General features: G+C 34.2%; 3 protein-coding genes across 3 annotated transcripts; all 3 read left to right on the forward strand.

Moving 5' to 3' along the window:
• The first annotated feature begins 4,798 nt into the window (after positions 1-4,798).
• Positions 4,799-7,918, forward strand: LOC25489980 (lecithin-cholesterol acyltransferase-like 1). The gene is made up of 2 exons (XM_013606345.3): positions 4,799-5,320; positions 6,786-7,918. The coding sequence occupies exons 1-2, from the start codon at positions 4,905-4,907 to the stop codon at positions 7,717-7,719; spliced, it is 1,350 nt and encodes a 449-aa protein (XP_013461799.1). The 5' UTR covers positions 4,799-4,904; the 3' UTR covers positions 7,720-7,918.
• Positions 7,919-12,518: 4,600 nt separating this feature from the next.
• LOC25489981 (uncharacterized) lies at positions 12,519-17,069 on the forward strand. Its single transcript, XM_013606346.3, has 3 exons — positions 12,519-13,264; positions 13,413-13,600; positions 15,826-17,069. The coding sequence occupies exons 1-3, from the start codon at positions 12,709-12,711 to the stop codon at positions 16,336-16,338; spliced, it is 1,257 nt and encodes a 418-aa protein (XP_013461800.1). The 5' UTR covers positions 12,519-12,708; the 3' UTR covers positions 16,339-17,069.
• Positions 17,070-18,722: 1,653 nt separating this feature from the next.
• Positions 18,723-20,313, forward strand: LOC25489982 (protein PHLOEM PROTEIN 2-LIKE A10). Its single transcript, XM_013606347.3, has one exon. The coding sequence runs from the start codon at positions 18,900-18,902 to the stop codon at positions 20,091-20,093; it is 1,194 nt and encodes a 397-aa protein (XP_013461801.1). The 5' UTR covers positions 18,723-18,899; the 3' UTR covers positions 20,094-20,313.
• The last annotated feature ends 3,159 nt before the right edge of the window (positions 20,314-23,472 follow it).

The following is a 23,472-nucleotide window of genomic DNA, read 5'->3' on the forward strand; positions in this document are numbered from 1 at the left end:
AAAAAAATTATAAAAATTTAATATTTTAAAAATATTCATCGAGACGAATCAAATAACATCTCATATGATATTATTTATCTTTGTGAATTAGTAGAAAAGTATGGTCAAAGTATGTCAAATCAATAATGTATATTGTCAATTAGGTCATCTATTAAGGGACGGAGGGAATATTAAAAATGTACTCAGTAATTTTGTTATTCAAGTGTAAGGTCATCAATCAGTTTTCAAATTACAAAATCAACTACATACTTGAAAGTTGAAATTGCCAATAATTGTAGCCTTTTTTAATCAAAAAATGTTCAAATTATTCTCAAGTTACCCAAATTATATATATCCCTCCGGTGTTTTGAAAGGTGTAGCCTAATGGTTAAAGAGTTGGACGGAGTTTGAAAAAGATGTTTAATTAAGGTAATATTCAGCCTATCCTCTAACAATAATATACTTACAACAATTTCATTCGCTTTAAAATAAGTGATTAAATTTAAATATGTGTACTATTCATATAGCATGTAAGAAGTTTTGGATTTGACACGATGAATATTTTTAAAATATCAAATTTTTATAATTATTGTAGGTATATAATTAAAGATATTAAAAGTCAAATATGTTTATTAACATATGTAAAACAGTCAAATAATTACTTATTTTGAGACGGATAGAGTAACATTTACCTATAAAAGTAATATATTATATATCCCTCCAGTCAAATAAGTAAAGAGTCTCGTTAATGAGTACCCCCAGTACACTCTTTAAGCATACTAAATTTAACTATTATGCTTTTAAAAAGTTAACTATTACAATTTTTAATGCACTCAATACACAATTTTTCATAAAGAACTTACTAATTAAAATGCTTAAAGTGCCCCGGAAGCATTAGTTAACATTTCCCATAAATAAATATTTTAATACATGGACACAATCTATTTTTTTTGAGTCATGGACGTAGTTTTGCTGTTCAAAGAAAAAAGGACTTATCATACACAACTAAAGTCAATACATTAAAAATAGAATATTGATTGGCAACATAAGTATCACCAAATTTTAGAAAGCTTTTTTGTTTTTGTTTATTATATATGCCAAAATAAAGACTAACCATCTCTTTAGAAAAATGAAGTAAATAACATCTTCAAACATCATTGAAACTAGACGTTGCTCTTGTTTACTAATATACTCAACAAAGAATTTGTCAAGAAAGGATTAGAGACTCTAATAAGTTTCCACCAAAATTAAGAGACATTTGTAGATTGAAAATGTGATGTGGGGAAAGGAGTGCCTCCTCACGAAGGGGGTCACAAAGACTAGACTAGGGCAACAGGGTTGAATATGTTTTTTGAACAAGAACAGGGTTGAATATGTTGATATTTGTGTCATCTAAAATGTCGTAGTAAGCACAAAATATCATATTTGTGTCATCTAAAATGTCTTAGTAAGCACAAAATATCATAAATTTACAATCTTGCAACAAATACCTTCCCTATTCCATTGAGCGGAAAAAGGATGCCACACCAACCAACTATTGTTGCTTCTTTAGTAAAAAGAAAATACTCTTGTAGTCTTGCTGCTTCTAACATGCACCTCCTTGTAGAATTCATTTTGGTATTTTTTTTTTTCAGATACTAGTTTTTGAAAATCATACATTTTGTCTGTCACCAAGTTATCAATTGTTGGATGAGATTATTTACTACAATAATTTCAAATGAGTTCACTTTAGATGATAACCTTGTACAATAACACTCAACAAATTATTGTTGCACAAATCGTTTCAGTCAGAGTTTGAACTCGACTTTTACATTTTTTCTTAATTTTTTTTCTTCGTCTAGGAGTCTAGTGGCTAAAGCTCACACAATTTAATTATGGAGAAATGGAGTATTCGGGATTCGAATCCTTTTATATAATATGCAATATCCCTACCAAATGAGATAAACTCACATAGCTACATTCTTTCTTAATTCATGTTCATCAATCTACATTTGTTCATCCACTTGTTTTACTCAAGAGTAATTTAATGATATTATTTAACTAAAATATTTTATTAGAAAACTTTCAAATGTGAAAAAACACTTGCTTTGAAATTTTAGAAGCAATAAAAGACATACAAAATTTAGAAAACCTTAATGATCAATTTAATAACCAATGTAACAAATTTTCTGTTGCAAAATTCTGTAAAAAAAAAATATGTTCCAAAAGTTTTGGAAAATTGCTCTTTTTCTAACAAAAAACGTTCACTCCCAACCGAACTTTCTAAAATACCCCGTGTAAGTTAATTCACGCAGGTGTATAACACAACGTGACTTAAGTCACGTTGAGTTCAACACCTTGGTGGCTTAAGTCACGTTCGATCACATTCCGAACACCAGCGTTAGTTAACTCTAAGTAATTTTCCCACCTTGGTATATGTGGCAAACGAAGATAGTTCTCATACAGAGGAAGGTTCATGTATGGGGGTGGATAATGTAAAAGCAGCATCTCTGAAGATGGAATGATTGCATGCACCTTTGTCAAGAAAAAGCAAACGCTGGCACCATATCAAAGGAATGCCTTTGATATGCCTTTGACTCACCTTTAACTCACTTTGTAAAGGAATGCATTTGACAGCAGCGTGAGTTAACTCACGTTGGTGTTCGGAACGTGACTTATGTCACGTTGGATTATACACTCGCGTGAGTTAATTTATGCGGGGGTATTTTATTGGAAGAAGAGCAATTTTCAAAGCTTTGGGCAAACAGTACATTTCGGCTCAATAGCAAAAATTAAATATGGGCCCAATTATCGTAGTTGACTGAATGACCTTCTTCTCATCGATGATGATCAAAGGATATAGAAAATTGTTTTTTTTATATAGATACTTCCTATTGACATAAGTAAATGACCAAATTACCCTAGCGGTAGTTAACTGTCTCTGGCATATGCGCCGGCAGTTAACTGCCGTTGGCTCCTCCAGAGGCAGTTAACTGCCGCTGGCTTCGATGCTTTTTATTATGATTTTACGCGTTTCGGTCGAAAAATCAAAATAAATCGAAATTTATTCAAAATTCTACGAAACTTTACAGACCTCTATATATACTTTTTTAGAGCTGTCTGCAAAAAACCACATCAAAATTCAATATCTAGCTCGACGTTTTGATGTTTTAGTTTCTTGAATTATTGGCGCATTAAAAATTCATATTTAATCCATCCGTTGTCGAAAAATTCTAATTTTTTGCGGGAAATGTTTTTTTTATGTTCTTAATATGTGTACAAAAAATAATGAAAAAAAAAATCAACCTCTATATAACTTTTCCGGACGCGCAGTTAGAAAAATATTGCATTTTTACGCGTTTCAGTAAAAAAATCAAAATAAATTGAGGATTACTCGAAATACTAAGAAAATTTGCAGATCCTCTATATGTATTTTTATAAAGGTGTCTGCAAAAAAAAAACAGCTCAAAATTCAATTTTTAGGTTGATGTTTTCGTGTCTTAAATTTTAGGCGCGTTAAAAATTCATATTTAATCCGTCCGTTGTCGAAAAATTCAAATTTTTTGTGGGAGATGTTATTTTTTGTTCTAAACATGAGTGAAAAAAAAGCGTAAAAAAGTTCAACCTTTAGGACACTTTTTCGGACTCGCACTTGAAAAAAATTGCGATTTTGCATGGTTCGATCGAAAAATCAAAATAAATCAAGACTTAGTCGAAATGCTACGAAACTTTATAGACACCTCTATATAAATACATATAGATGATGTGCAAAGTTTCGTAACATTCCGAATAAGTGTCTTTTTTTTTTTTTTTTTTCAATTGCAATTTTGCACGTTCCGGTCGAAAAAATAATGAAAAAAAATCGAGACTTATTCGGAATGTTACGAAACTTTTCACATCATCTATATGCTATGAAGCCTCGATACTTCAAAATGGATGACGTACCGTATCCCATGCGTATCCTGCACCGATACTTCCCAATACGTATCAGAAGAGTATCCGAAGATTAAATTTTATTTTATAAAAAAATAATTATCTGATACTTCCCGATACGTATCAGGAGAGTATCCGATCATTATCCTACACAAGTATCTGCCCCGATACTTTCCAATTAATGTTAACTAAAATAACTTAACTCTTGAGTACTGATGTGTTCTTTTTTGAATATAGCGTTTCTTTTTTAGATCGATATAGTATAACACTAACAATGTTCTTTTTGGATATAGTATAACATTGATGATGCTCTTTTTGTGATATATTGTGTATGTAATTGGCTAATAATCACTCTCTTAATCGTCAATATTATTTATATTTATGTTGATGTGTTGCGAGTCTATGACTGATTTATGTTGTTTGTTAATATATTTTCATATTAAAAAAATGGTATAATTATATTGAACATTTATATATTATATATAAATTTTTTATTAACGTATCTCAGTCGTATCATATCTTGATGTTTAAAATTTTTTCGTATCGGTGCAGTATCGTATCCGGGCTTCATAGTCTATATGTATTTTTATAGAGGCTTATGTAAAGTTTCGTAGAATTCTGAATAACTTTCGATTTATTTTGATTTTTCTACCGAAACGCGTAAAATTATAATAAAAAGCAGCAAAACCAACGACAATTAACTCCCGGCGCATATGCCAGAGACAGTTAACTACCGCTGGGGTAATTTGGTCATTTACTTGTGTTAATAGGAAGTATTCTATGTCAGAAAAGCAATTTTCAAGGATATAAATACGTGACGACGTGGCAGCTTCTCACCCGTTTTCTTTTTTGCATATTTTGAAATGTAAAAAAATCTCCACCACATACATCACACTACATACTTGTGCGCCATAACATAGCATAACAATGCCATGTTTGAGTGAAACCAAACATTATCCAAAGCAATTTCTTCACTAAAAACAAATCACAGTAATCATATATTTTTTATCGTGATGAAGGAACATAGTCTCAAAATTTGCATTACCAATACATTGACACTGTTAGTAATGGTATCGTTAATTTGTTGCACAAATGTTGCCGTTAGTACAAGCAACAACAACCTCAATCCAGTGATACTAATACCAGGTAACGGAGGGAACCAACTAGAAGCAAAACTAACCACTAAATATAAACCTTCTACCTTAATTTGTGATCCATGGTACCCTCCTTTCAAGAAGAAAAATGGCTGGTTTAGATTATGGTTTGATTCAAGTGTCTTACTTGCTCCTTTCACCAAATGTTTTGCTTCTCGCATGACTCTTTATTATGATCAAGACCTTGATGATTACTTTAATGTTCCTGGAGTGGAGACACGTGTCCCTAGCTTTGGTTCTACTTCCTCTCTTCTTTATCTTAATCCTCGTCTTAAGTAAGTTTGTTTCTTAACCATGCATTTAACCTTATTTTGTTTTATTTCCTGTACTTTGTTCTGGGAATTTTATGTTCTGTCTTTGAAATTAACAAACTAGCTCATTATGAAATCATCCAATTTTGGTTGTGGGACCAGGTCCTTGATATAGTGAAACTTTAATTTAGTACATGTTTGTCTTGACCGTGAGTTTGTCAATTCGATCGTGATTCCACCAAACTGCGCTATAGTTATTATTACGAGTGAACTCAGAATATTTGTGTTTGAAAATATGAAATCAGTATTTGATCAAAACTTCAAAAGTGCTATCATTCATGTTGGTCTTTTTTTAGGCTAAGTTTTTTACCTTCGGACTAATTTGATAATATTTACGCAAGAGCACTTGAATGAGATGGTAAGAGATCTCTTCCAGCTTAACCAAAAATCCTGGTTCGAATCCAGCCATGAGTAATGTTAAATCTTTTGAGGGAGAACTTTGCCACCCATTGCGGTCCTTTGAGGGATTAGTCTTAGTATAGTTGCGTGCAGAGGATATCCGGTTAACACCACAAAAAAAAAATTAAAATATTTGCTAAAAGACTATACTGTTTGGACTAAAATGACCAACAATTTATATTTTCTCGTCAATTTCGTAGGTTCAAAATCAACTTGACAATACCCCTACAATTTCAAGGTTCTAACCTGGAGATACACTCATTGATAACTTGTGTTATATTATTCATACAATAGAATATTTTATCTTTATTATATGGGAAGGAATATAATGCAGTGGAACAAGAAATTTGCATATATGAATACTTTTCTAGATAGATTGAATCAATATGTTTTTTTTTAGAATCAGTAAAATTTATTCGCAACGAGCGTGTGCAAGAAACACAACAAAACTCACGGACAGCAGCACAGGAACAATACAAACAGGCGCTGAAATACCAGAAACCTCACAAACAGCAACAAAAAAGCTCCCTCAGCGCATGACAGCAAGCGTGTAGGAAGCAAAAACCAGAAAACAAAAAAACTGCCACTGCTAACAGAACAGCAGACCTGAGGCTAACATATACCAAACTGCAGTACACCAAATCTGAAACTGCATGCACCGCATACCCCAGCCTCAACCTCCGATCTTCCGAAACCTCTCCCTTAACGAATCAGACACTCCCTAGGGCTCCAACACCATTCGTAATACAAACCCGCCGACACATTCATTCGACTCAACACCCATCTCAGTATGTTTGTATCATCAAATTGCAATATGATTATATATAGACACTTTTTTTTCTATATAAAGCTACGGACATAATGCTTTAGAGAATTAGCTTGACATTGTTGTTTTTAGATGATATCACTGCTCTTCATTATGCATTAATCAGTGTTCTCGTTGCGGAAAAAATAGGGACAAGGTTTTGATGCATATTGTTGGTTCTAAAATATGGTACCTTACAATAATACAGTAATGTTACTTGTGTAGGCTTGTCACAGGGTACATGGCGCCCTTAGTAGAATCATTAGAACAGCTTGGTTACATAGATGGTCAGAATCTGTTTGGAGCTCCCTATGATTTTCGATATGGTCTAGCAGCACCAAGTCACCCATCTCAAGTTGGTTCCAAATTCCTAAACGACCTAAAGAATTTGATAGAAAAAGCAAGCAATTCCAATGGAGGGAAGCCGGTGATACTTGTCTCACACAGCTTGGGAGGTTTATTTGTCCTCGAACTCCTTAATCGGAACCCCTCTTCTTGGCGCAAGAAATTCATTAAACATTTTATAGCACTTTCTGCTCCATGGGGTGGAACTGTTGATGAAATGTTCACTTTTGCATCAGGCAATACTTTGGGGGTGCCATTAGTAAACCCTTTGATAGTAAGAAATGAACAGAGAACTTCTGAGAGTAACCTATGGCTTTTGCCAAATCCTAAGATGTTTGATATTGATAAATCTTTAGTTACTACTCCATATAGAAACTACTCAGCACATGATATGATTGATTTTCTTAAAGATATTGGTTTTCCTGAAGGGGTTTATCCTTATGAAACTCGCATTTTACCTTTGATAGCGAAAATAGATGCACCAGCAGTGGCTATGACTTGTATTATAGGAAAGGGTGTGAAGACTCCAGAGGAATTGTTTTACAGGAATGGCGATTTTGATGAGCCCCCGGAGTTTTCGTATGGTGATGGTGACGGAACTGTGAACATGGTGAGCTTGTTGGCACTTGAATCTCTATGGAAAGATGAAAAAAATCAGTACTTGAAAGTTATTAAGATTGGTGGGGTGACTCATACTTCAATATTGAAAGATAAAGTTGCACTTGATGAAATAATTGGTGAGATTAGTAGAATTAATTCTCATGCTCAACTTGGTTTGAGCAATATTTCTTTAGCTACATTTGATGAGAAATGATCGTGGACATGTATAGTAACAATGCAGAAAGCAGATGGAGTCGTATAACCATTATCTGCAAATTTATTTATTTTTAGAGTTTTGTATTGCCATTTTATTTATTGATCATAGGAATTAATTGTTGTGATGTGAATATATGAAACAATATTTTTGACCATTGATGTTTTGAAATTGTAGTGAGTTTGAAGTTTGATATTAAGAATGGCTTAACATAAGAAAGAATACTGATACACTTAGTGCTTGTTTGGAAATAGTAATTATTGGATTTAAGTTTTGAGTTGATGAAAAATCAATGATATGTTGTTGATGGAACTGGAGAGGAGTGACTTTGACACAAAAGTACTTATCTCATATCAAGCTCGAATCTTTTGAGGTTGCTGAGGGATAAGAAGCAGGTTCTGACTAACTGGACTCATTAAGATTAGTATATGTTCTTGTTAATCAGTTAAGAGCTCTATTGTGAGCACTGGGGTAGTGCCTCAATAGATTAAGCTTTTGTCTAGTTTGAACAATGGTTGCTTAGAAATGCAATCCGGTGTTGAAGCAGAAGTCTAACGAGTTTTGAAAACGTGCACTTACTCTACTAATATCTTGATTACTACAACAATACCATCAAAACCCAGGATAATTTCTTTATAGTTTCTTGCACGTTTTTAAATATAACCAACTCTGTTTCCCTTTAACATGCAATTTCTATACTATAATTGTAACTTATAGAATTGTGCAAGGAGATTTGTTTATGACAGGATAAAAATGTGCAAGGCTAATGGGTCAATAAGAATAAGACTATTACTTTTCCCACCATGCTGCCTTCTCGTGCACCGTGCAAAATTTACTAAAATACCCCTATTCCGGATTACATAATCCGGACCAGATGTTATGTGATTTTCTGTGTCTTTCTTTGATGTCAAGGGTCTCTGTTGACCGTTATATGAACCCCACACAAGCTGCAATGCATTGCAACTGCAGGGTTCCTATGAACGGTCAACAATGACCATGACACCATCGACACCCCTAAAAAAACTAAAAATCATTTGAAGAAAATGTAAGAAAAGAGGTGAAGTGAAGAATGAAGGTATTTGTTGAAGATGGAAGCCTATTTATAGCCTAAAACAAGTCCTAGGTCATTAATACAGTCAATGAAAACGTGTTAGTGGTTGTTGTAACCGTCCAAACCCACATTAATGGCTCTGAATCTTTCCGGATTTTACATTCCGGAATGTCCTTAGCCTTATAGGAAGTGCCAACTTTTCCCTCGTTCACCACCATTATCGCATTAATCCGGAAAATATATTCCGAAAAATAGATGTGTTTACCGGATTATATATTTCGGAATGCATCAGTTATGGCCGGTGGTCTGCATCACACGTTTTTGTCGGTGGTCAAGTAAAAAAAATGTGGTACAACGCGTTTTTTGACTGCATTTATGGCCCCAACCGTTTTTGACCCACCCCTCCCTATAAATAACCTTCCAAATTCCACCATTTCTCACACCATCCTCTCCCACCCTCTCCTCCTCTTCTTCCTTTTACAACCATGGTTTTCCATCGTTTGCCTTTCATAGATAAGGACCTCGTTGAAAACTTTCAAGGTTTGTATGAACGGTCAATGAGGATGGAACCACGCTGCAACGAAGTGCGGTTCATCTGAGGGTCATGTGGGTCAGTGTGATTCTTAGCTTGGCTGTCAAGGCGTAAGTTTGAGCACCCCTCATCTCCCTCAGGGGCATTGTTTTCTTCTTCCCACCCTCCTCTTCCCCCTCCTCCGGTTTTCCTCCAATAGGCAAACTACTGGTATGTCCCATCACATACCGGTGGTTAGACTCTTAGCATATTAGAATTAGGCTCATAGGAGATTAGAAATAGATTTAGGATCTTATGTAATAAGCTTAAAAAGCTTGAAAATTATTGTAATGTATTGTTCATATATTAATAAAATGGGTTGTTTTTATGTTTGTGTCTTTTTATTTCTGTTTTTTATTTTATTTGCATTTTATTTTACGAATTTTGAAGATTAAAATTGCAAAACTTCTGGTAAAACATTATTACGGATTTTCAAATCCGGAAACATCTGCAAAATTCTAACAATACCATCCGAAAAACGAAATCCGGACCAAGGGTAAAATTTGAAAAAAAAAATAAGGCGCGCGAGGAAAGGCATAGGGTGGAAAAAGTAATAGTCTAAGAATAAATATGGATTGGGTGCATCAATTATGGGATACTCAATGTATCAAACCCACAATTTTTTTATCTCTATATTATTTATGTTCCTCTCATTGTTGTGTGAAGTGTGACTCAAATTTGAGGGAAAGAATTATTGTTGTATCAAAGTCTGAATGAGAAATCTCACATTGAAGGAAAAATAGAAGTTAAACAACATATAAATGACACGCTCAAAAAACAACCAATCATAATAAGTTGTGTAGGTATCAAACCCACAGTTTTTTCATCTCTATATTATTTATGTTCCTCTCATTGTTGTGTGAAGTGTGACTCAAATTTGAGGGAAAGAATTACTGGTGTATCAAAGTCTGGATGAGAAATCTCACATTGAAGGAAAAATAAAAGTTAAACAACATATAAGTGAGACGCTCAAAAAATAACCAATCATAACAAGTTGTGTAGGTATCCAATTTTTTATTTGAACCCTTCTATTTATAATAAATTTTGATAAAATAATATTTTTGACTTTTACGCTTACTCAGTCTTAATATTTTAGGTGAACGTGTGTTTTTCCGCGTTATGATACTCATATTCCACCAAGAGTCAAGAACCCACAACTCACTCAAAACACTTACCAATCTTCAAGTAAGCATTATCCATATGTAAATTTGGAAAACAATATTGCCTTTCTGTGGTGGGGGTGCTCATTGATTTCAACAAACTCAAAGTATTGTCTATGTTATGAACGGAACTCAAAGACTCACAGTGCTTATGGAGGATTGGTGAAAAAATCTCCTCATGAGATGGTTGCGTTTTGGGCTTTTGGCTGGAATCCGCGATGGAGGTGGTGGCCAATGGCAGGATGTATCTGCCACCACTCAACTTAGTATAATGCACAAGGTGGGCGAGAGGTTTCGAGTGAGGTTTACCTTGATTGATAAGTCACAATTTTATGCTATGAATGTGGTCAGTGGCGGATCTTGAGTTAAATTCTTGGGGGTGCCAAATTTCTATGGAATATATATTAAATGGTTTCAAGTTATATCAATAATTAATAATTGGCCTAGTGGTATGAATTGTTTGAAAGTAGGAAGAGAACATGGGTTCAAGTAAATATGTAATAAAAGAAGACTGGGGAGGGTTGAACCCGCGACCCTAGGCAATTTCTAGCACCCCCTTACCACTACAGCAGCGAAATTTTACTGATATATTACTCCTATTATACTATATAAGTTAATCTTGGGGGATACCGTGGCTCCCGCCGGCCACCAAAGAGATCCGCCCCTGAATGTGGTAATGATCTTGCCATCTTGGCCTAGCTCATAGCACTAGAAAATTGAAGCGATTCACTAGATGCATGTTTGCTTGCCATTATGAAATATTTGATCTTACAATGAAGGTGAAGTGACTAGTGGCATGTTGTTTCACGGTGAAGATGCATCATAGCACTAGAAAATTTATGTGCACCTTAGATCCAAACATAGTATAAATAAATAGTCAGATGTCACTTGTGCGATGTTAGATGTTGTGAATTCGTACAAAATCACACCAATGAATAACAAAGATGTGTGGAACAAAAGGAAGTGGTAATCAATAGATAAAGTGTCTCCAAGCAACAACAACAAAAAGAGTTACAAGAAATTAACTTACAAGCTTCCACAAGAACAAGACCTAATTTCTACCCATTTTGTGTCACCCACTCTCGCAATATGAATCCTAAGAGAAAACACAAAAGGAAGCTTTTTGATCCTTCTAATGGTGAAATCTAACTACCCAAGGTGTTTACAATGTTTCCCAACCCTCAAGAGAACCTCACTACAAAGACACTCAACCCTAAAGTTATCTCCTTTGTATTCCCAAGTTTCTATCTCAAAGGTCTACTAAAAAAATGAAAAAATAAGCCTTAAATAGTGTTCAGAAATACGCAGCATCGTGCCACGTTTCGACCCAATCGTGCCACAATGCAGCAGGTATAGTACAGTATTATACCTTATCCGCTACATCGTGCCACGTTCCTCCTGGATCGTGCCACGTTCATCTTCCATTGTGCCACGTTCCTCCTGGATCGTGCCATAATTTTTCCAACGACAAACCCAAATCTGAACCAACCAATCGTGCCACGTTGCCCTGCAAATCGTGCCACGATTCCTCAGTGCTTCAACATCCACTTTTTGAGTCAATTTTCAACATTAGATGAGATTTATGAGCAACTAAAAAAAAGTAGATTTTGAAACTAAGAGAAAGAAAGAAAAAAAAAAAGAATAAATAGGTTTAAGGGTGGAAGCTCTCAAACTTAAAAAACATGAGAGAACACATGAGTTTAATTTCCAAAAACAAACATGAAAACATATTTGAAATAACATGTGGCCATCGTCGTGTATATATACGGTACATATAATTTTTAATTTTTTTTTAAATGACATCAATCATTAAAAGATGTATGAATCATTTAAAATTTACTTATTAAATGATATATTTGATTAATTATAAAGACTATACAACATTAATTAAATAAATCTAAAATATAGATTTTTGTTCTCTATTGAATATGGTTATCCATTTCCATTTTTAGGTGTTAAACGTAGAGTATGAATTATGTTAATCAGCACGTGCTTGATTGACATCCTGGTTTGGTTGTCTCATTCTTCTTGATTCAAATTCAACTGCAACTGTTCCATAAATAATAAATAGATAGATCGGTGGTGTGTTGCGTCTAAAATCCAAAAGTAGACGACCACCGTAACGCAGCACCCACCTGATCCCGATCCCAACCTCAATAAACCAAACCATTCGAAGGTCGCTTTTTTGTTTAAAAACAAAACAAAAAATGTCATCATGGTTTGCTCGTTCCCTTGCAAACTCTCTCCGACTCGATGATGATGATGATGGTGACATTCAAAACGACATCGTAACCGAATCTCCAACCACCTCACCTAGAAATAATGATTACCAACAACAACAAGATAATAATGCAATTGAATCAGAAGAAGAAAATGATGAAACATTGCAAGGTCGTGGTGTTAAAGAAGACCTCGACGAAATCAAACAAACCCTAACTCGTCAATTTTGGGGTATGGCTTCTTTTCTCGCTCCTCCTCCTTCTTCAACTATTTCTCAAGATGAACATGAACAACAACGGCAAGTTGATGACGATATAATTTCGAATCAAAATTCGGAAATGGAACAAGGTGTGTTCCGTCGGGATGATCCTGAACCGAATTCGAATACATTCGGATCCGATTCAGAAGGAGAACATGAAAGGGAATTTGATATACAGTGTGCGGTTGGAATTACGGAGGAGGTTTTGACTTTTGCAATGAATATTGCTATGCATCCTGAAACTTGGTTGGATTTTCCAATTGATGAGGAAGATGATAACGACGGTAATCATTCAATCTCATTACATCTTCAAATATTTTAAATTTTTAAATTGCTTCTAATTGTATTCATTGTTGAAGGTTACTTATACCTTTCATAACTTAGGATTGTTGGTTTTACATGAATTTTGATTAAATGTGTTTTTTATTGTAGATTTTGAAATGTCTGAGGACCAACGAGATCATGCTATGGTCGTTGAGAGGCTTGCTCCCAGATTAGCTGCGCTAAGAATTGAATTGTGCCCTTGTCATATGAGTGAAAGTTACTTTTGGAAAGTCTATTTTGTACTTTTGCATTCAAGGCTTAATAAACAAGATTCTGAGGTTTTGTCTACACCCCAGGTCAGTTATTTCCCAGTTTCCTTTGCCTTTCACACTGCTCTTATTTTCTGTTGGAAGATATTTTTTATCAAGTAATTTTGAACACTAGAGTTTAGACTACAAATCATACTCTTCCAGTATTTCTATTAGATAGAAATCCAAGCTTCAAGTTTTGAAATAGGTGGTTCCCAATGCCTTCTTTTGGGACTTTATTGTGGCCTAATCATTTGAAATGAAAACGCTTATATGTTCAATACAATCTGAAGTTTTTCTCAGAGGTTCAAATTTATGGTGCTCTGTAAGTTCTAGATTCTAAATAGCATTGATATATTTCAGTTTTTTTCCCTGATTATTGGTGGATCTCACTGTGTGTGTTTTACAAGATAACCCAATTAATAGCGGTTCACAGCATGGTGGGAAAACAGCGGAAGCCGCAAAGTGGTTGATATAAATGATCGTATACAATAGTTCAAACAACTGATGCTTAGTTACATATATTGCTGTAGAAAAACCAGAAACAAATTAAAAGTGAATTAAAACTCAAAATCTAAATAGTAGTTCAAAACAACTAATTACTGGTAGTTCTAACTAGTGATAAAAGATAAAAAGATCTAACTATTCTCCTCTTCCACAACATAATCGTTATCTTCATTTTTAGATAGTGAGGCATATCCTTCAACTTCTTAAATGAATCCTTGTAATCAATGTCTTGAAGGAGATGAAATATGAAATGAAGAGAGAAGTGGAGAGGTTACCTAGGTCGTGGGGTTTAGGGGTTATATAAGACCCCATCTCATCACCAACTCAACATTATTTTATTTCTAATGTTTTCAGAAATATGTCATGTGCAGCTCACGTGATATTTCTAATGTTACCATTAGGGAAAAAAGCATTAAAAAAAAACAGAAACTCCCGCAATGTAAGAAATAACCACTATCACAAATATGCAAAAAACTACCACCATTGCAATGGTACGTAGCGGAATTGCAATAGTGTATGGGCTCTCATCACGGTTGCTCCAAATCCCGATATGTAATAGTGGTATAGCAGTGCTATACTGGTTATTTAACAAATCTCTAAATGTTTTGTTATTGTCAATGTCTTAATACTCAATGGTTATGTAAAGAATATTTAAATTTCTACTTCGGTCGGGAGATCTGTTGAGCATCAAAATTATGCTCGCATTATGAGTCTATCTCTGTCTTTCTTCTGCTTAGTGAGACGTCAATAAGTACATATATATTTCTCCCGTATATTCTTGTGTGCTCCATTTTCTAAATTTCTTTTGCCTTTTAAGTTTTCTTCTAATTTTGTAGAATACATTAAGAAATTTTAGATGCAGACTGGAGTTTCCAAATTTTGATTGTTGTTAATGGAATCCAAGAATAGAGAGATTATTGGAAAGATATAATCGCTATTGTTATAATCCTTCTTCCTGGTGTGAATTTTGGTGGCTCGTATTATTGGAATTCCAAATTATAATACAAATTATTAGTACTTAAATGTACACTTCTAACATATTAATGTCTAATACGGCTATGTTTGGATTGATGTAAAGGGATAAATGGATAGAATCGTTAAACATTCTATTGTTTGAATTGTTCAGAATAGGATATAAAAGAATGCAACATGATTTCATGGGCTCTACCCCATTCTATCCAATATCTCACCCCCACCCCCTTGGATTTTGGGCAGAATGGGATGGAAGAAGTCTTTTGCTTCGTTGAAACTTTCAAACAATGGAACACTCTCTACTCTCCATTAGATATCCTGACATAGCCTCACAAATTATAAGTTTTTAGAAGAAAAGTGTGTTATTTTATGCATTAGGTGTCAACATGTTATATTCCCCCCGACTTCTTATGACCTTGCACTTTGATTGGTTGGCTAATAATTGAATTGGTAGCTGAAGTTGTTTCTTCTTTTGGATTGCAAATTGCCATATTTATTATATTTATTTTTAAAGAGAAAGATTTGTAATTAGGATGAGTTAGATCTATCATTGTTTTACCATGGAGAATATTTGCTTTATTTGAAGAGGTTAGGTTTGCTGTAGTGTTTCTCATTTTTCCTCGGAAAGTAGAATTGAAGTGTTCCTTTTCTTAGTTTGGTTCATTGATCGCAAGCAGTATTTGTCTCTAATGCTTATGTCTAAAGTTTACGTGCTCTTCTACATTCAGCTAGTATTTTATTCCTAAGATGATGGGTAGATAACTTTTTTAATATCTTAGTTTTAACTTTTGTAGGTCATGGTAGCCAGATCAATGTGGATGCAGGAATTGCAGAAACAAACAAAGCCTGAATTTGAAATTTTCGGAAGAAGTGATCTCTACTCAAGAGACAATGCTCAGCATCATGATTCTACTCCCAGCTTATCCGATGACACCTATTCTGATGACATGCCTCATCGGACATACGGATATAGAACAACCTCTTTGTCTATGATGGCAGATAATGAGTCTGAAAAGTACACAATTGAAAGTTCTGGATCACATTTATCGGATAAGTCGGTTATTGAGGAAAATCCAAGTAATAAAACTGAAAACAAAGATCTAAAAAGTGGTCGAGCTTCTCAAATTATGATTCAGGACTATGATGATGACGATGATGATTGGCCAGACGATGATTCTGATTTAGGGGGATATAGTGGAACACCACTCCCTATTGTGAATGAAGAAGATATATCTTTCAGCGATCTCGAGGATGATGATTATGGCATTAAACATGTTAGTAGCAATTCAGATTCAAAGGTGGTGTGAACTTCAGATGACACGACTGAGGTGATTGTAGGGGCACTGGAACCTCACACGGAACAAGAAATCAAAAAGAGAATTGCCAGATGTTTGGTAAAAACATGGATACTGGTGTGTGAAATCTATCTTTTTTGTCCACATAATGGTGAGCGAAGTTACAGAAATGCTGTGATGATATTTGAGGCTGTTAAAGAACTTGTTAATGCCTTTTTCCCTACAATTTTTTGCCGCAAGGCTAGGTGGGTTTGAAGGTGAATCTTGTATTTCAAAACAACTCAAATGGAAAAGAAAAAGCAGAGCCAAGAAAAGCAATCTGATGTTTGATACGTGTTTTTTAGATATCGAAAACAGGGTTGTGGGTTGAAATATGAGCATCAATTTCAGGGACAACTTTTGTTTTAAGACACATCATATAGGTGCAAGAATGTATATAAAATGCCTTGTTTGTCGTCAAATATCAAATATAGATTTGATTTTTTTCATTGATTTATGGTGGATGTAATAGGGTTCGGGTTTCTACCCCGGTGTTGTTCTCCTGAATCCTAATTGCCTTGGTGTGTCAACTGTGTTTGAAAACCATAGTGATTATTTCAATAACTTGATTGATGATCAACTGGAATGTGTTTTTCATCTTAGAATATACCTCTTCAGGATTCTTGGCGTAAAATTTTCATGTTGAACTCGGGAGAACCCAAAGGTTATTTTTTCTGAAATGATAAATATTAGTGTTTGTAGTATTTTATTTTGTTGGAGTAGGGATTGATTAATATTCTCCCTCCTTTAACTTCTCTACGTCAAACTAAAGTTACATCACCTAGAAACCAAAGGTTTTTAATTTAGGAGACCTAGTTTTTGAATTACATTATGGTCGTTTGTTAGAATGGATTCTCAACTATCTTACATGGTTACTTGAGATGTCTTCAATTTACTCCTGTCTAATACAATGCGTTGAACATCCAATGTTTGTCCCGGCACCTCAAGGCCCTTGAGTCAAGGGTGTTGTTTTTTCTGTTTTATTAGTTATTGTGGCATAATAAGTGGATAATATTGTTAGAAATTTTGGATCGCATATGTAATATTTACATTTATTTGGGTTGTTATGTTAATTAGTCAAATTAAAGTGATCTAATTCATATTAGGTTTTATTTTGACAAAATTCATATTAGGTTTATGGATAACGATATAATGGTGATGAAAAATATTGTGTAGATATCATACATATTTTTTCTAATTATACGATGGGTAAAATTAGAAAGAATAAAAGTTTTTTTTTTTTTTTGACAAAAGTTAAAAGTCATGACTGATCATGAAAAGGCATGAGATTTTTATAAATGGTTACGATCCTTGATTTTTATGCCACACGTATTATTTCACTTTATCGTCGAAATTGTTTTAATAGATTTCCTTATATTGTTTGTAAAAGAAATAAAACTCAAAACCATGCCTGTCACCAACTAAAAAAGCAAATAATCATTGTAACATATTCAATAATAAAAAATGATATATGAACAACCCATGCGACAACCAATATTATAATAGGTATTGCATACACAAAAGAAAATTAATATTTTTTATTAACCTTGATTTCTATGCACATCCAATTAAAGAGAGAATCATATACGTTCACATAAAAAAATTTCGATTTAGTTATATAAATGACACAACTCTTAGCAAGGAGGTATTTTTATCTTTGCTAAAGAAAATTATGTTAGGCCTAAAACTCTTGAAGATTGCTCTCTCCCGCTTAGAAACCCTACAAATCCTACCAGAATCTATTTTGAATGACCGTGATTGAAATAAAGATTAACTATAAGAGAAATATAAACAAAGTCGTCATTTTGTTAAAAAAAAAAGTCATGCTAAAGATTTCATAAATGTAAATATGTAAAACATTAATTTTTAACATTTATAGAAATAAATTGACACAATTTTCTAGACATAATTTCCACTTTAAATTTTTTAACATGTATTTTAAAAACACAAGTTAATATTTTCCCTTATAATTTATATATCAATTAAATACATTAAAGTCATTAATATCATCAAACATTGTATACAAATACTTGGAACCAAAATTTAAATATTAGTGTGAGGTTAAGAGGCAAACAACCATTTTTTTACTATAAGTTGTTCATGTTAAAAAAAGGTGGGATACAACCTGTTTTTACTACCAAGTTGTTAATGTTAAAACAAGAAATCGTTTGTTACTCTATTTATTTTCATTATACTATTGCATTGGGGAGGGAGGAGGAGAAGAGGATTGACCAGCTTATGAACAAGTCAATTCTAAACTCAAACAAACAAACAACCATTTATTTGGCGCGTTTATCTCTCTCTTCCCACCTTATATTAATTTTTTTAATCAACTTAAATTTTGTCACGTTTTCTTAAACGTCGTCGTTCCCACCATATTCAATTCCAGAAAACAACACATTCCAATTTTCCTCCAACCAACCAAACAACCAACATTAATTTCATCATCCACCGCGCTTATTTATTTAATCTTTTTTCACCTCAATTTTAATTAAAATCAATTCTAGGGTTTCAATTTTCCATTCCCCGATTGAATGGAACTTCCACTCAGTTTCTCACGAAAACACCAAAAACGACTCATCCTAATCGCGCTTTTAGGATTCTCCGGTTACGGTGCTTATAAAGCTTATCATTTACCCTATGTAGTTCAAAAACGCCACCGTTTCACCAAGCTTCTCAAAGCTTTCGTTTCTCTTGCAGAACTTGCTTCCAATTCCGCAGAAACTGTTTCAATCGTTTCCAACGATTTGAATAAATTTCTCAAGTCTGATTCTGATGAAATTCCTAATAGTTTGAAACAATTATCCAAAATTGCCATGTCGGATGAATTTTCGATAACGATTTCTAGGGTTTCAAAGTCTTTAACACAAGGAATTTTAATGGGGTATGGTGAATTTGAAAAACCCTTGGAAATTGGTGCGGAAAAATCGAATTTTTCAGATAGGGTGTTGGATAAGCTTACGTCTGAGGCTGGAACTGGGTTTGTTTCGGTTGTGGTTGGAAGTTTTGCTAGGAATTTGGTTTTGGGTTTTCGTTCGAAGTTGGAAAATGTTGATTCCGGGTCGAAATCTGATGGTGTTTCTGGATTTGTTAGTGTGATTTGTGATGAAAAGTGTGGGAAGGTTATAGGGGATTGTGTGCAGACTTTTGTGGCTACTGCTGTTGCTGTTTTTCTTGATAAAACAATGGATGTTAATACTTATGATGAAATTTTTGCTGGAATGACGAATCCAAAACACCACGAAAAGGTGAAGGGAATTTTGGTTTCTCTATGTAACGGTGCTGTTGAGACTTTGGTTAAAACATCTCATCAGGTTTTGACTAATCCAAAAGGTAAATCTGATTTGAGTTCACCTAGGGAAAACGGGCTTTTGAAACCGGAAGCTTATCTTCAGAAATTCAGAAATGGAGGCTCTGTTGATGGAGTTGGGGATTCTGGGTGGCTTGAACAGGTTAAATCAACTCTTTCTGTGCCAGCTAACCAGAGGTTTGTGTTTGATGTCACGGGGAGAGTGACATTCGAAACTGCGAGGTCATTTGTGGAGTTTATGTTGTGGAGAATATCAGAAGGTTTGAAAAGGGGTGTTAACAAGGTTCATGACGACGTTGTAGACAAAGGAATGCAAGTTGTTAGATATGTAGGAGCTAAGTCGTCGGTTATTATTACCTTGTGTCTTGCTTTATATTTACATATTTTGGGTGGTAGTAGGATTCTAGTGGCTGCTTAGCATGATCATTCATCCTACCCTCATACTTGTAATGCAGTTGGAATATAATTTGCAGCTAGATTTGATCTTTACACATATGATATCTCCAATCATTAATTGAGGTCATATCCTATACTCATAATTCAATGGATGAAATAACTGACTGTAGTTTTTAAATTACCTCTTGTAGCCTTTTTCCGTACACAAAAAAATAGAAAGTTTGTGCATTTTTGTTGCTTTAGCCCCGGATGCAATGAAATGAAACATAACATGTCTGGAAACAGCAATAATTTTACACTTGTTTCTGGAAATGAAATATCATTGTGATATTTGAAGTATATTAATCTGGATTTTGGACTCCCTATTGTCTAAGAATCAATGGGCTGTTGCAGTCAAGAAATAGCCCTGTTGGATAGATCAATCAACTCAGATTTTGTAATTGTATATATCCAATTTAACAAAGACACAGCGTGAGCTATATCATTTTGGTTAGCTGTGCTGATTTCTTGGCTAGATAGACTTTATGCTGATTTTGGTTGGCAGTACATGAATAAGTTTTCCAATTTAACCTTACCTCCTCAGGCCTCGTGATCTTATTCACTATTCAGAAAGAAACAAAATTTTGAGTAGGATTTGTCTGTGATAAATTGAAATTGTAATTGATTGACAATGTTTTTTTTTTCCTTCTCTCTATAAATTTGAGATCTTGTGGCAGATTTAACTCTGTGCAATGGCCAACTGTAACTTACGACTGGGAATGCATCTCAATCTGAGTAATTTTGAGATTTGTGATGTAGTTAGATGAGTTTAATTTCTCCTATGGTTAAGTAATGAGCATCTTTCTGTTGAGAATCCCTATTCTTTATGCACTGAGACTTTGATTTTATCAATAATTATGGTACCTTGGTGGACTCTATAATAAGATATCACAAGCATATATATACACAATTCATCCAATTCATCATTGTTAGTATATATTAAATTATTAATCGGTATGCTCCTGCTTCATGCGTCTCTATTCTGCAATAGTATGTTGTAAATATGTAATATTTTTGTATTTCTAGTTATTAGCCTCGTATTTTTCAATAATTAGTGATTATTGTATTTGGACCTTTAATCTAAGGCCCAATAGGTAGAGTGCACTCTAGTTAGTTAGATTAGTGCTTGTACACTTCACTCAATTGAATAATACTCCAAAATATTTTTTCTAGATGGTATCAGAGCCTATACTTGATATGTTGTTGGGTTGTCCACATTGTGATAGGATACTGGATTTGGCTTTAGCTTAATTGATGTGTGAATAGGAGAGAGTAGTGACGTAGCAGGATTCTGTTTGGAGGGGAACAGTTATAATAAGGATAGAAGAGAGGAGTAAGGATCATCGTTGTTTGTAAGTAGAGTTCTCTCTGGTTAGGAGCATAGTGCTCTGTTTAGGAGTTCTTGAACTCTGGTTTATCCCTTTCATTTGCATTTCCAGGTTCTATCACATTGTCTACACCCCAGACCTATTTGGCCTATGTATGAAGTGGTATGTTTGAAATACCTCCCCTATCCACCTTATAACTGCGACAAATTTGGGTTACCTTCATTGTAGCCTCCAACACCATTGTGCTACAGTTTTGTCCCACATTGCTTAGAGATATGGTCTTTGTAGTGCTTGTAAGACTTTGTGGTTTGCTGCTTATAAGTTACTTTTGTGGGGTAGAGTTAGGCATAACCCCATTTCTAAGATACCTATGGGGATTAGGTTGACAAATCATCATCTTGAGTTGTTTTCCGTTCATTCGATTCATCTTGAGTTGTTTTCCATTTATTCGATTCTATTGAAATAGTGATACACTTAATGATTAACTAATTTTTTAAATCAGTATGCATTCCCTGTATAGCCTCAGTATTCTGTACACTTAAAAATGGAATAGATGCATTCTATTATGTCAATGATTCCAGTACATGGTAATAGAGTTTGAGGTTTTGTTTAATACGGTCACTCTGTTCAGTTGAAAGACTTCTCCTTTTAATCACTTATGTTGAAGCAGTGATGCACTTCACGAGTAACTAAATCTTAAAATCAAAGACTTTTGATGTAGATCCTTAGCATTCTTCACTGCTGTACACTTAAAAAGGGATCAGACACCTTCTATTTATGACAATGATTCAGTTGAATGAATGTTGCCTTTTCTCGGCATTTCTGGAACTTGCCTGTGCTACTATTCGTCAACGGTCATACTAACTGGAGCATTATAATTTGGTTCCTTCTTTTGAAGTTGTCGGAGATTTAGTTGTGTTCTCTTGTTCTAGTTTTCTTTTTCTCACCAATGAAAAGCTAGATTTTATCTTTTCAAAGTCTTTTAATTTGCTTGCTTCTTTAGTTAATATGTTTAATACATCCCATCCATATAAGATTCTTACATAACCCTGCTGATAGTTTAGTTAGTAGCAGTTGCTGCTTGGTTGCATGATTTCCTTGCTACATAAGGGCTTATCGCTAAAAATGTTGTATATTGCTGCATATTGACAGTCATTGAAGCTCAATAGTTTCCCTTTTCATTTCCCCTCATTTAAAGGGTCGTATACAGCCTGCCACACCATATCTCAATTCCTTTTTATTTGTCATTTTAAGGTTGTTTTGCCCAAACTAAGCAAAAAGTTAATTGGTGTTTTTTATGAAATTATTTATCTTTTTATGATACATTTGACTATCATTTTATTGCAAATACATCTAAAACATCCACACAAAAAGGAATTGGGAATTTGTTATAATTTCATGTCTATGATTGTGATTGACTGAAAAAGTGTGGTATGTAGACCATCTCCAACACTGTTCTTTCAGTGTTCTTAAAACACAGGTACAACATGGCTGCCGCACCTCTGGATTTGCTCTGGTCTTTCTAATTGGTGCTCCATGGAGTCTTGGAGAGGGAGAGAGGTGGCTATGATCGGAGATGCTCTTACTGTCCTTTCTGGCCCTAAAATCAACTAGTTGAGTCATTTTAGCTTTGAAGAAATTAACACCCCACTGTTTGTTTTTGTTTTAGGAGTTAAAGAATCACATTTGCATTATCCATGTCAAGTAAAAAACAAAGTTCGATTTTGAGTGACAGTGGCTATCCACATCAGAGACTTCTTAGTCCTAATGAGCACAAGGCTCGAAAACATAAACAAATTAGTATGATCCATAAGCAGGGGCAAGTTGGATTTAGTTACTATGTCAATTAAAGTCAATATGTATATTAATTATAGAGTGCTTATGGCAGTGAATGTGAGTAGTGTCTTCCGAATTTGACAAAGGTTTAACCATCAATCAATATTGAGATTCACACAAGAATATCTTCCAGAAGAATCACATGTTCCACTATTTCTGAGTAACCTACGGTGTGAACCAGATATATATGAAGTAGGA

Source organism: Medicago truncatula, chromosome 3, assembly GCF_003473485.1.
Source record: "Medicago truncatula cultivar Jemalong A17 chromosome 3, MtrunA17r5.0-ANR, whole genome shotgun sequence".
Lineage (NCBI taxonomy): Eukaryota > Viridiplantae > Streptophyta > Magnoliopsida > Fabales > Fabaceae > Medicago > Medicago truncatula.